Raw genomic sequence first — 13,577 nt, 5'->3', positions numbered from 1 at the left:
TGATTAGATCTCCTGCCTTGTTAAATTGTGTTTTGGGTACAGACATTGGACAACTGTAAGCAATTGCCCTAAACTCAGACAAGCAAAAATATTTAATTGTTTATAAAAGGACATTTGGAGAGTATAAACATTTGCAAACCTTCATGTTCTTTGTCTGCGGCCCCAGCTTTCCTCATCTTCTTGGGGGTCTTCATGAACAGGGGGAAAATGGTCCTCAAGCCCAGGATGTCCACAAACTTGTGGCAGTTATCAGAACCCTCTGGGCCAATCATGCCATGGTCTAAGACCCTCAGAGCGCTGGTCCGAGACATTTTCTTTTCCCTGGGAAGAGGCATCGCAAAAATAATAAAAAATTATAATAACTATAAGGGCTCAATTATCTCAGGCACAACAGCAGCAAGGTCATGATTGTCTTTTGCCAGGCACACAGACTCCACTATATATACAAAAGTATATGGACACCCCTTCAAATTAGTGAATTTGGCTATTTTTTTTAATTTGTCATTTTATTTCACCTTTATTTAACCAGGTAAGCTAGTTGAGAACAACTTCTCATTTGCAACTGCGACCTGGCCAAGATAAAGCATAGCAGTGTGAACAGACAACACAGAGTTACACATGGAGTAAACAATTAACAAGTCAATAACACAGTAGAAAAAAAGGAGAGTCTATATACATTGTGTGCAAAAGGCATGAGGAGGTAGGCGAATAATTACAATTTTGCAGATTAACACTGGAGTGATAAATGATCAGATGGTCATGTACAGGTAGAGAGATATTGGTGTGCAAAAGAGCAGAAAAGTAAATAAATAAAAACAGTACGGGGATGAGGTAGGTAAAAATGGGTGGGCTATTTACCGATAGACTACTTCAGCCACATCCGTTGCTGGCAAGTGTAGAAAATCAAGCACACTGCCATGCAATCTCCATAGACAAACATTGGTTGTAGAATGGACTTACTGAAGAGCTCAGTGACTTTCAACGTGGTTCTGTCATAGGATGCCACCTTTCCAACAAGTCAGTACGTCAAACTTCTGCCCTGCTAGAGCTGCCCCGGTCAAGTGTAAGTACTGTTATTGTGAAGTAGACAAGTTGAGGAGCAACATCGGCTCAGCCGCGAAGTGGTAGGTCACACAAGCTCACAAAATGGGACCACCGAGTGCTGAAACGCGTACTACCGAGTTCCAAACTGCTTCTGGAAGTAACGCCAGCACAAGATCTGTTCATCAGGGGCTTCATGAAATGGATTTCCATGGCGGAGCAGGCACACACAAGCCTAAGATCGCATGAGCAATGCCAAGTGTCGGCTGGAGTGTGTAAAGCTCGCCGCCATTGGACTCAGGAGCAGAAGAAACGCATTCTCTGGAGTGATGAATCACACTTCACCATCTGGCAGTCAGACAGACTAATCTGGGTTTGGTGGATGCAAGGAGAAAGCTAACTGTCTTAACGCATAGAGCAAACTGTAAAGTTTGGTGGAGGAGGAATAATGATCTAGGGCTGTTTTTCATGTTTGCACAGAGCCCTGACCTCAACCACATTGAACACCTTTGGGATGAATTGGCATGCCGATTGTGAGCCAGGCCTAATCGCCCAACCTCAGAAATACTCATTGCTGAATGGAAGCAGGTCCCCGCAACAATGTTCAAACATCTAGTGGAAAGCCTTCCCAGAAGAATGGAGGCTGTTATAGCAGCAATGGGGGGAACCAACTCCATATTAATTCCCATGATTTTGGAATGAGTTGTTTGACAAGCAGGTGTCCACATACAGTACACTACATTACCAAAGGTATGTAACCTAGCTACAAGGAGTCCCTTGCAACTTGCAGTCCTTTAAGAAGCTTATGAGGAAGTAATTTTTTAGACAAAGTTAAACAGTTTTAAGAATTCAGATAGAGGCAATTATAAAGATGCCTTCAACCGTGTTCCTAAGCTCATATTGCAAACCCCTTGATAAATCCTAACCTCTACAAAAATAGAGAAAACTATTGAAGCAGAGGTGCAGAACTTATGATTCTGTGAATCTCAAGAGAAGTAAAAAGAGAGAGTTACGTGTTGCTTGCTAGATAACCTATTCTGAGAGCCTTCTGTGGATGATTTAAAAGCGGGTTTTGCATCGCTAGAATTAGATATCGATTTGGGTTTTAAATCGGTCTGCCTGCCAGGCGTCGTCGTGATGATTAGAGCTTGGGCATGGAGGGTTTCATAAATACATGTAATGTCTCTTTATTGCTCTTTAAGGTCCCGTCGTAGTGCTGCAGCGCTCTGTCGGCTGATTGATTGGACTGGCAGCTGAGCAGAGCCAGAGACATGCTGTGCGAAAACAAAGACATCACTCAACCCTGCCACTCACTAGGGTTCATGGTGCGCCCTCTGACAGCCTTAACAGCAAACAAAAGTTGAGTTCAAAGAAATCAATTGACATATATCCCTACTGCGTAATGATATCAGATCACCAGTGACCCGTGTGAATTGAAAGGAGGGTTGAAATTAGAAAAGGACTACAGCCAAGCCGGGGAACTGTCCATCTCTACATTAGGCCTCCATTGAGGTACTTGGATGAAGATTTGTTTTAGCTGAAAAGCTTAGGATATTAAATTATTGAAACATTCAAACTCAGCTGTGTGTGGAGACTCATTTCTTCAGGAGGTGTTAAACATCTGGGTCTTTACCTAAGCATGAGGTTCATGAGCTGCAGACCCTCTCCCCTGAGGAAGCGATCCCGGTTGGAAGCCAGCATCAGACAGGAGCACATGGCATCAAACAGGTTCTCCATCATCTCCTGCTCCTCCGCTGTGGCTGGGTTGTGGCGTTTGAACACCTGAAGGAGAATGACACAAACACTTCTACAGTCTATCAACTGTGATGCTGGTAAATTCAGTTTAAATGATGAGAGTTTCAACAGTGTAACTGGAAATCATTTTGGGGTGTGTATGAATCACCTCACATAGATAGACCAGTATTCAACCAAATGCATTTTAGGTGCAATGCTGTGTAGTGCCCTGAGAACTAAGGACACACTAAAAGCTTGCAACCAGCATCGCCAACAGAGTAAGAGACTTACAAAGCACAGCAGAAAATCTGTCTAAACATCAAGTTACACTTCTAAGTCTTATTCATTTGCGTCAGACATCATTATTACTACAGGCCTTGAATATATCAAATAGTATAATAATTAGCCAAAAGGCTAATTGGCCGACGTCTTTTCAATTACATTTAGTTGGGGTTTTTGTGAGCCCAACATAATTTCTCTCTAGAGACACGGTAAGTCAAGAACTGTGGGATGCTGGGCTGAAGGGAGTTGTGTTTTCATCAAGCAAATATTCCTAGAAGTTCAGGGCATAAATGTTGCAATTAACCACAATGACCAAAATCCATTGCACTTGTTCTTTCCGGCTAGGACAGAGATGGATATACTTTTACACCTGCTACGTTAGGTTAGATAAACACAGACTGCATAAGAGAGGAATGTACACAACGAAAGAGACTGATAGAGACTGTTCATGAAAGTATGTACTTTGATGAACTAGTCAAATGATTTTACCAGACAGCTCTGCAGAATACTTAAGCGGTCAGCATGCTTTAAACCGCTTTAGTTCGGCTGGCGCCTTGCCGAGTTGCGAACAGAACGAGTGTGCTCGCATCGTCCCTTTACAATCCTCTTCCCTTGAAGATTTTGAAATGGAAAAAAAAGCGGCAAGTGCTGTTTGTCCATTTTGAGTCGCCGTAGCCAGTATACACATCCTCAAAATAGTCAGAATTCATCTCAAATAACGCAAGAAAAATGTTAACGTGGTTTGCTGAGGAAATCTTAGTTGCGCAATTTTACATCTAACAAAGACTTTAGTGCAGTATTTCTCAATGGAAAAAATGTGCATGAAAACAAGTCATCTCTCGTTGAATGACAACAAAGACAATTTTTTATTTATTTTATTTCACCAGGTAGGCAAGTTGAGAACAAGTTCTCATTTACAATTGCGATCTGGCCAAGATAAAGCAAAGCAGTTAGATAATAATTATAATATAATTAAGAATCCGTACTGACCAATCACCGACAAAAGGGGCGTAGACTTCGGCAACCGACTTCAGCTTGCCTCAAGGGGGGAAAAAATGTGTCCCCGAACAGCCAAAAACGCCCTTACCGAAGTCCAAAACGTCACAAAATAGTCATAATATGTGCACAAACGGACACCTCTAGACTGGCTAGTTTAGCTAGATAGGATGACTAAAGACAGTACAGTATGGGGAGCACAGAGATAACGTTGTCTGGCTGGCTGCTACTGCCTGAGTAGAGATGAGATGACGCCTTTAAAACCAGTTGCATCTCTAGGGGCGCTATTTCATTTTTGGATAAAAAACGTTCCCGTTTTAAGCGCGATATTTTGTCACGTAAAGATGCTCGACTATGCATATTCTTTCATATTCATATACCGTTTTGGAAAGAAAACACTCTGAAGTTTCAGAATCTGCAAAGATTTTGTCTGTAAGTGCCCCAGAACTCATTCTACAGGCGAAACCAAGATGAAACGTCAAACAGGAAATTAGCAGAATTTCTGAAGCTCTGTTTTCTAATGTCTCCTTATATGGCTGTGAATGCGACAGGAATAAGCTTAGACCTTCTGCCGTTTCCCCAAGATGTCGGCAGCATTGTGACGTATTTGTAGGCATGTCATTGGAAGATTGACCATAAGAGACTACATTTTCCAAGTGTCCGCCTGGTGTCCTGCGTCGAAACTGGTGCGCAAAGCCAGGTGCAAGTATTTTTCCATTTGATTGGGAGGAGAAACCATGCTTCCACGAACGATATATCATCGAAGAGATATGTGAAAAACACCTTGAGGATTGATTCTAAACAACGTTTGCCATGTTTTCAGTCGATATTATGGAGTTAATTTGGAAAAAAGTTTGCGTTTTGAGGACTGAATTTTCGTTTTTTTTTGGTAGCCAAATGTGATGTACAAAACGGAGCTATTTCTAATACACAAATAATCTTTTTGGAAAAACTGAGCATTTGCTATCTAACTGAGAGTCTCCTCATTGAAAACATCCAAAGTTCTTCAAAGGTAAATTATTTTATTTGAAGGCTTTTATGTTTTTGTTGAAATGTTGCGTGCTGGATGCTAACGCTAAATGCTACGCTAGCTAGCTACTTTTACACAAATGATTGTTTTCCTATGGTTGAGAAGCATATTTTGAAAATCTGAGATGACAGTGTTGTTTACAAAAGGCTAAGCTTGAGAGATGGCATATTTATTTCATTTCATTTGCGATTTTCATGAATAGTTAACGTTGCGTTATGGTAATGAGCTTGAGTCTGTATTCACGATCCCGGATCCGGGATGGGGAGATCAGAAAGGTTAAGGAATGAAAAATAAAAACTCATCAATTAAAAATTAAGTAATATACACAACTGAAATAGTGCATTATTTCATAAGGATTTCCTGTATTTCTATTGATGTCCTCTCAATGTGGATTTTTTCCCCCAATGTTTTGGCAATTGGACGTTCATTATTTTTCCATTAAAAAGCTCTAAAATATATATTTTTATGTCATTATTTCATAATACATTGACTGCAAATATATTTTAAATAATCAAACCAATCTAGAAGCGACCTCAAAAAGCACTAATCGCTCAGCACGATGTGAAGAAGGAGGACATACAGTCGTGGCCAAAAGTTGAGAATGACACAAATATTAATTTTTAACGTCTGCTGCCTCAGTTTGTATGATGGCAATTTGCATATACTCCAGAATGTTATGAAGAGTGATCAGATGAATTGCAATTAATTGCAAAGTCCCTCTTTGCCATGCAAATGAACTGAATCCCCCCCCAAAAAATTCCACTGCATGTCAGTGACTCTCTCTTTAACACAGGTGTGAGTGTTGACGAGGACAAGGCTGGAGATCACTCTGTCATGCTGATTGAGTTCGAATAACAGACTGGAAGCTTCAAAAGGAGGGTGGTGCTTGGAATCATTGATTTTCCTCTGTCAACTATGGTTACCTGCAAGGTTACCTACATGCCGTCATCATTGCTTTGTATAAAAAGGGATTCACAGGCAAGGATATTGTTGCCAGTAAGATTTCACCTAAATCAACCATTTATCAGATCATCAAGAACTTCAAGGAGAGTGGTTTAATTGTAGTGAAGAAGGCTTCAGGGCACCCAAGAAAGTCCAGCAAGCGCCAGGACCGTCTCCTAAAGTTGATTCAGCTGCGGGATCGGAGCAGCACCAGTACAGAGCTTGCTCAGGAATGTCAGCAAGCAGGTGTGAGTGCATCTGCACACACAGTGAGGCAAAGACTTTGAGGATGGCCTGGTATCAAGAAGGGCAGCAAAGACGCCACTTCTCTCCAGGAAAAACATCAGGGACAGACTGATATTCTGCAAAGGGTACAGGGACTGGACTGCTGAGGACTGGGGTAAAGTCATTTTCTCTGACGAATCCCCTTTCCGATTGTTTGGGGCATCCAGAAAAAAGCTTGTCCGGAGAAGACAAGGTGAGCGCTACCATCAGTCCTGTGTCATGCTAACAGTAAAGCATCCTGAGACCATTAATGTGTGGGGTTGCTGCTCAGCCAAGGGATTTTTTGCCTAAGAACACAGCCATGAATAAAGAACGGCACCAACAAATCCTCTGAGAGCAACTTCTCCCAACCATCCAGGAACAGTTTGGTGATGAACGATGCCTTTTCCAGCATGATGGCGCACCTTGCCATAAGTCAAAAGTGATAACTAAGTGGCTCGGAGAACAAAACATCGATATTTTGGGTCCATGGCCAGGAAACTCCCCAGACCTTAATCCCATTGAGAACTTGTGGTCAATCCTCAAGAGGCGGGTGGACAAACAGAAACCCACAAATTCTGACAAACTCCAAGCATTGATTCTGCAAGAATGGGCTGCCATCAGTCAGGATGTGTCCCAGAAGTTATTTAATAGCATGCCAGGGCAGACTGCAGAGGTCTTGAAAAAGAAGGGTCAACACTGCAAATATTGACTCTTTGCATCAACTTCATGTAATTGTTATTAAAAGCCTTTGACACTTATGAAATGCTTGTAATTATACTTCATCATTCCATAGTAACATCTGACAAAAATATCTAAAAAGACATTGAAGCAGCAAACTTTGTGGAAATTAATATTTGTGTCATTCTCAAAACTTTTGGCCACGACTGTACAGTTCTTATGATCTGCTGAAACTTCAACAGTGTGAGGTGAGTTTGAGACATGGCTGAATCAGAGAGAGAGAGAGAGGAGGAGCTAGGGTTGGGCGGTATCAAGTTTTCCATACCGTTCCTGTACCATACCGGGGAATATGGTATTACCGGCACAATTTCTACCAAACATTTTTTTTGTATGTTGGAAGATATTGCGGATGCTAGCTAAATACTAACAAGCGAACATAAACTAAATGCAAAGTCAGACAACACAGCTCATGAAATTATACAACTAGCTATCTCAAAAGGCTACTCACACTTAATCCAGGAGGAGTTTGATTGTCTCTGCTGTAACCAAGAAGCTTAATCTTGCAAGCTAGCCACCTATAGCTAGCACTATTGGTTAGAGCCTGTAAGTAAGCATTTCACTGTAACGTCTACGCCTGTTGTATTCGGCACACGTGACAAATTAACTTTGATTTGAAGTTAGTAAACCAAATGCATAGCTGGAACACTGAGCTGGAGAAAATGTATTTGGCACATCTTAGACCGTTAACTTATAGAGTTATAATATGTTTAGCTGGCAAACAGTAGTGAACTTTGATCTCTTTTGTGCTGCTCAACATTGGATTGTCACATTACGTTTGCTCCATGTGCTCTTTGAAAAACAAACATACCATGTGACATGCTCATATGAATTTTTGTTAATACAATTTTTATAAATAATAATACTTTTTGGGGGGGACATGGTATTGAAAATCATACAGTCAGTACTTCAAAATACTCCGGTATAGGGTATATTGCACAAGCCTAGGAGAAGCAGTAGAACATGTGATAAGACAGGCTTACAGAGAGCTGCTGCAGTAACACGTCAATTCCATCCAGCTCCCCCAAGAGCTCCCTGGTGCCTGGAAGTAGAGTGAGAGAGAAGAGGTGGGAGGAGAGGAAAAAATAGAAGGGGAGGATGCAGGGAGTGGAAAGGAGAGAGAGGGAGAGAGAGAGAAATGGAAGGAGAGAGAGAGACGAACTGTTGAAGGAGTATGGCGCATAAACATTGAAAAACATGGTGATAAAAACCAAGGGAGAAGATGAATCGATCCAGCTCTTGAGCTGCTATATGCAACACAGCACAACCAACCCAGGTAGCTAAACTCACTCAGAGGGGAACAGAGAGGAAAATGAGATAGAACTCAAAAATAATATCAATGTATCCCAGTCCATTACTGATCTGGACATGGTGCATGTCTGTCATCCTGCAGCACTCCAAGGTCTTCTAGACCCAGCCACTCAGACAAATAGTATACTTTAACCGGTCATGATACTCTACTATTTTGGTCCACAGCCACAACAATCACCTCTACGGCTGACTACATTAGATGAAAACCATTTTCATCACATTGTACAGCAACTAGAGAAAAGGGCTGGAAACGTACTGTCATTGTTTTGAAGCAAGATAGCCAAGACTTCACTGCAGTACAGCTTGTTTGCATCGAAAGGAATCTTTGCCTGAAAGAGAGAGGGGGAAAATCAGTGATAACATGACAAAATATGTGACAGCATGAGTAATTGAAAGCCTATATACACACCATACTGTAGGTATAGTTCTATAACAGACATTTCAACCAGACATATCGACGCAGACTACATACGGCATCAATAACCAATGGAATGTGTCATCTTCAGTTATAGCCTGACCTTGATTCTTTTTAGCAACCACTGCATGAGTCCTTGCTGAGCTGCTTCTGTGCACAGGCCAGGCCTGAACTCTGCCATGTTCTCAATGATGGCTGATGGAGAGAAGAGAGAGGTGAATATGGGACTATCAAATAATGACATTACCTCCTGAGAAGTATAGAAGTCTCAGATACCTTTGCTAATATTTGCATTATAAAGCCGTCTGAGACACCTCACTCATTCAGCAGAAAGGCGGCAAAACCCCAATGGAAAAAAGAGAAAGAGAGAGAGAAGGGAGAGACAAGTAGTGGGAGAGATGGAGAGAGAGAGTGAGTCAATGAGTGAGAGACACACAGAAAGAGAGACCTGTTGGAGGAGAAGGAAGGCTTTATCACTAATTCCAACTGAACAGACACCATCCTGAGGACATGAGCCTGTAAGCCCCAACCAGGAGGCAGACAAAATACTTATTCAAGCCTGGAGAGCTGCCTTGATATACACCATAAAAACACAAGAAGTACTGAGCCCAAATTACATTTTACAAAGATAAATAATCCCCATATTTTGTCCAATCATGTACACATTGTGCAGTGCGGCTTACCTAACGTGTTGTAGACTCCATCAGCTTCCTCCTTCACCAGCTCATCCAGCCTCTCCATGTTCTGCACCAGAAGGGCCACAACCTGTCCCTCCAGCTACAGTTAGAAAAGGAGACAGGTTGTCATCACAGGATTATGGGATACTGTGTCGTGTGTGACAACATTAAAGGCTCATGCCTCATTTCCGCTGCTAATTTATAAGTCGTGTAAGACCAGAGCGATTTGACCTTTGCCTCCATGGACTTTTTAAATGTCAGCAGACTTTATGACGGGGCACTCAACCTTTCCCAGAAAATGGCCAATGACTTTGCTGCTGTCAAAGTGAGTACAAAGGGACAGCTAGAATAGACCATTTTAACTATGGCCATTAGCTGGGATTGAATGTGCGTTTTCTATTGTGTTCATTATAATCAGCATCAATATGGTTGTGGATGCATGAGAAATAAGAAAATACCAGAACCAAAATGCATGCATTGATTATATACAAACAAACTGGACTCACCAAAGAGTCTATGAGTACTTCAGCCCCCTCCTCACTTTCATGAAGTGTGTCGATGTCTGTCAGCTCTTGTAACAAATCAACCACTGCAATGGCTATATGTAGGAAAGGCTAAGGATTTTTTCAGTTTATCCTGGGTTCAGTCAAATGCATAGAATAACATAAATACAGGTAAATTAACTGAATTAAAGAGTGAAGGATGCTTAGTAAGCCATATTTGAAGGAAAGGATATCTGTGTTCTCATGGCTGAGTAAACCCAGCAGGGAATGGACAGCATTGAGCTCCACCAACAGGTGGTAGAGATCAGGCATGGTGGCTATGACATGCATCTCCTGGATGATGTCATTCAAATCCAGCTCTGTTTCCATGAACCTGGACAGCGGAATAATAAAATATGTTGTACATGGAAACTAAGTCGTCTTGTTGAATGCAATGTCATGTTATTGAATCAGCAAGTCAATTTACCCTTACCATAGATGGATAACTTCTTAAGCAATAATATTTAATGTATAGCTGAACTCAGGATGAATGTTTCCCTCTCATTAACTTACCTTCCTGGGGTGTCTGGGAACTTTATCCTCAGCTCTTGGTTCTTGTAGGACCTTTTTTCAAAGGTCAAGATCATTTTCTTCACTGAACTTTCATCCACTGGTTCACCCTGTATAATTACAACAACAACAAAAAAGAGTGCCCTTTAGTGAAAAGTGTTACAAAGACAACAAAAAAAGTATTTTAGGAACAAGATCAGCACATTAAGCTATGTATGCATGCATTATCATGTCACTTAAGCTTTTCCCACCTCTTGGTCATCTGCGTCCTCATCATCATCCATGAGTTTCTCCAGTATTCTCTTCCTATCCCCACTCGGGTCTTCACTGTCATCTCCCTCCAGGTTTCTGGCCAGTTCTCTGCCGGCCTTTTTGTTTCTGGGGTCATCATCATCATCATCACCAGCCCGTAGACGTTTTGCCCCCCTGTCAGGCTACAATGAGCATTAACACATGTTAAGCAGGTACATCAAAACAGGAAGGTCATATGGCTTTGTAATGTATCTATTCGAAGAGTTGGCCAACCAAAAAGTAAAGAATGGCGAAAATTAAAATGCATTCATCGTCAAATGTAAATAGTACTTGATTCCTATAACATAATATTAGTTTTTATATTTGATGCTCAAATTATATTCCATGAGAGGGACACTGCTTTACCTAGCTAGCTAGCTAATACAGCTGAACTAAGCAAGAGTTTATCAAACTAGTTACAACAGTAGAGTTGGCTAGCTAACGTTAGTTAACTAACTAGCAAAGTAGCAAGACTAACTTGCCATCTTTTTCATCTGTCACATCCTTAACTAACTTAGCTAGTAAACTTGGTTTATTAGCTAACTAGCAATCATGTTAGCCTGTTCGCTAGCCAATGTGGCTATGGTCAAAGACAATGGCGGTGGCTTAAACATTTATTTTGCTAGCTAGTCAACAATTGCAGCAAACACTAAGGATATGTCTCACTAATGAACGTTACCTGATAATTCAGTAGCTCGCCTACATCCATGATAAAAGGTTATCCAAAACGTGGAAAAATAAACCATTAAATGTTAAGTTATCGGCAACAGTTAGCAAGCTCCAGCTATCCACAATGAATACAGGCTAACTTGCTAGTCTTGCAATTTTCCGCTATCAACTCAAAACAGAAAAATCTGTCGTAAAGAACTTCGTTGTCGTGATATTCTGAGGTGTCATGGAAAACTGCAAACATGAGTGTCTGGAAGTGGGTGTGTCAACAGAAGTGGGAGGCTGAACCGAACTTGGTGTATGGAAAGCGAATCAGCTAATTGGACAGATTTGTTGCCGCTCAAAACCGTTTTGAGTGGCTGCTGTGTGTTTTCAAGCTTTCGGAGTGTGGTCTTGGTCGGCAGAAATGATAGCAAGAAGTGTCAGTTAGGCTAATTTTACCATGAACTTTGAGCTGTGTCTTTGGTGTAGCTACCTGAGTTCTTTGTAGGTGTATACAAGCTAGCTTTTTATTGCTGCATAACATGAATGTGACTATAATCTACCAACCTAGCCTGTTAAAGTACACTGAACAAAAATATGAACGCAACATGCAACAACTTCAAAGATATTACCGAGTTACAATTCATATAAGGAAATCAGTCAATTGAAATAAATTCATTAGGCCCAAATGTATGTATTTCAGGTGATTGGGAATACAGTTATGCATCAGTTGGTCACAGATACCTAAAAAAAAAAGGTAGGGGCGTGGATCAGAAAACCAGTCTGTATCTGGTGTGACCACCATTTGCCTCATACAGCACCACACATCTCCTTCTCATAGAGTTGATCAGGCTGTTGATTGTAACCTGTGGAATATTGTTCCTCTTCAATGGCTGTGCGAAGTTGCTGGATATTGGCGGGAACTGGAACACGCTGTCATACACTTTGATCCAGTGCATCCCAAACATGCTCAATGGGTAACATGTCTGGTGAGTATGCAGGCCATGGATGAACTGGGACATGTTCAGCTTCCAGGAATTGTGTACAGATCCTTGTGACATGGGGCCGTACACTATCATGCTGAAACGTGAGGTGATGGCGGCGGATGAAGGGCACGACACTGGGCCGCAGGATCTCGTCACGATATCTTTGTGCATTCAAATTGCCATGCAATTTGTGTTCGTTGTTCGTAGCTTATGCCTGCCCATACCACAACCCCACTGCCACCATGGGGCACTCAGTTCACAACGTTGACATCAGCAAACCCGCTCGCTCGCCCTCACGACACATTACACACTGTCTGCCATATGCCAGTACAGTTGAAACCGGAATTAATCCATGAAAATCACACTTCTCCAGCGTGCCAGTGCCCACTGAAATTGGTTACGATACAGAACTGCAGTCAGGTCAAGACCCTGGTGAGGACGACGTGCACGCAGATGAGCATCCCTGAGACTGTTTCTGACAGTTTGTGCAGAAATTCTTCGGTTGTGCCAACCCACAGTTTCATCAGCTGTCCGGGTGGCTGGTCTCAGATGATCCCGCAGGTGAAGAAGCTGGATGTGGAGGTCCTAGAGTGGTGTGGTTACACATGGTCTACGGTTGTGATGATGTTGGAGGTGGAAATGAACATTCAATTCTCTGGCAACAGCTCTGGTGGACATTCATGCAGTCGGCATGCCAATTGCACACTCCCTCAACTTGAGACATCTGTGGCATTGTGTTGTGTGACAAAACTGCACATTTTAGAGTGGCCTTTTATTGTCCCCAGCACAAGGTGCACCTGTGTAATGATCATGCTTTTTAATCAACTTCCTGTAAATTGGATGGATTATGCACAACATTTGAGAGAAATAACTTTTACCCCTTTTTCTCCCCAATTTCGTGGTATCCAATTGTTGTAGTAGCTACTATCTTGTCTCATCGCTACAACTCCCGTACGGGAGTACGGGAGAGACGAAGGTTGAAAGTCATGCGTCCTCCGATACACAACCCAACCAAGCCGCACTGCTTCTTAACATAGCACGCATCCAACCTGGAAGCCAGCCGCACCAATGCGCCAGAGGAAACACCGTGCACCTGGCCACCTTGGTTAGCGCACACTGCGCCCAGCCCGCCACAGGAGTCGCTGGTGCGCGATGAGACAAGGACAC

General features: G+C 42.1%; 1 protein-coding gene across 1 annotated transcript in view; it reads right to left on the bottom strand.

Moving 5' to 3' along the window:
• The window catches only part of LOC110532408 (beta-catenin-like protein 1), a 44,476-nt gene extending 32,789 nt beyond the window's left edge, over positions 1-11,687 (bottom strand). The window contains exons 1-11 of the mRNA XM_021616290.2: positions 11,453-11,687; positions 10,734-10,916; positions 10,486-10,592; positions 10,167-10,306; positions 9,937-10,034; positions 9,437-9,530; positions 8,857-8,948; positions 8,595-8,667; positions 8,011-8,069; positions 2,675-2,823; positions 140-321 (exon numbers count right to left, since the gene is read on the bottom strand). Coding sequence (XP_021471965.2) covers positions 140-321; positions 2,675-2,823; positions 8,011-8,069; positions 8,595-8,667; positions 8,857-8,948; positions 9,437-9,530; positions 9,937-10,034; positions 10,167-10,306; positions 10,486-10,592; positions 10,734-10,916; positions 11,453-11,482 — 1,207 coding nt within the window. The 5' untranslated portion in view covers positions 11,483-11,687. The remainder of the gene's footprint in view (positions 1-139; positions 322-2,674; positions 2,824-8,010; positions 8,070-8,594; positions 8,668-8,856; positions 8,949-9,436; positions 9,531-9,936; positions 10,035-10,166; positions 10,307-10,485; positions 10,593-10,733; positions 10,917-11,452) is intronic.
• Positions 11,688-13,577: the final 1,890 nt, after the last annotated feature.

This window comes from Oncorhynchus mykiss, chromosome 9 (genome assembly GCF_013265735.2).
Source record: "Oncorhynchus mykiss isolate Arlee chromosome 9, USDA_OmykA_1.1, whole genome shotgun sequence".
NCBI classification, from domain to species: Eukaryota; Metazoa; Chordata; class Actinopteri; order Salmoniformes; family Salmonidae; genus Oncorhynchus; species Oncorhynchus mykiss.
Note: the sequence above shows the minus strand (reverse complement) of the source record. Positions and strands in the feature narration are given on the sequence as shown.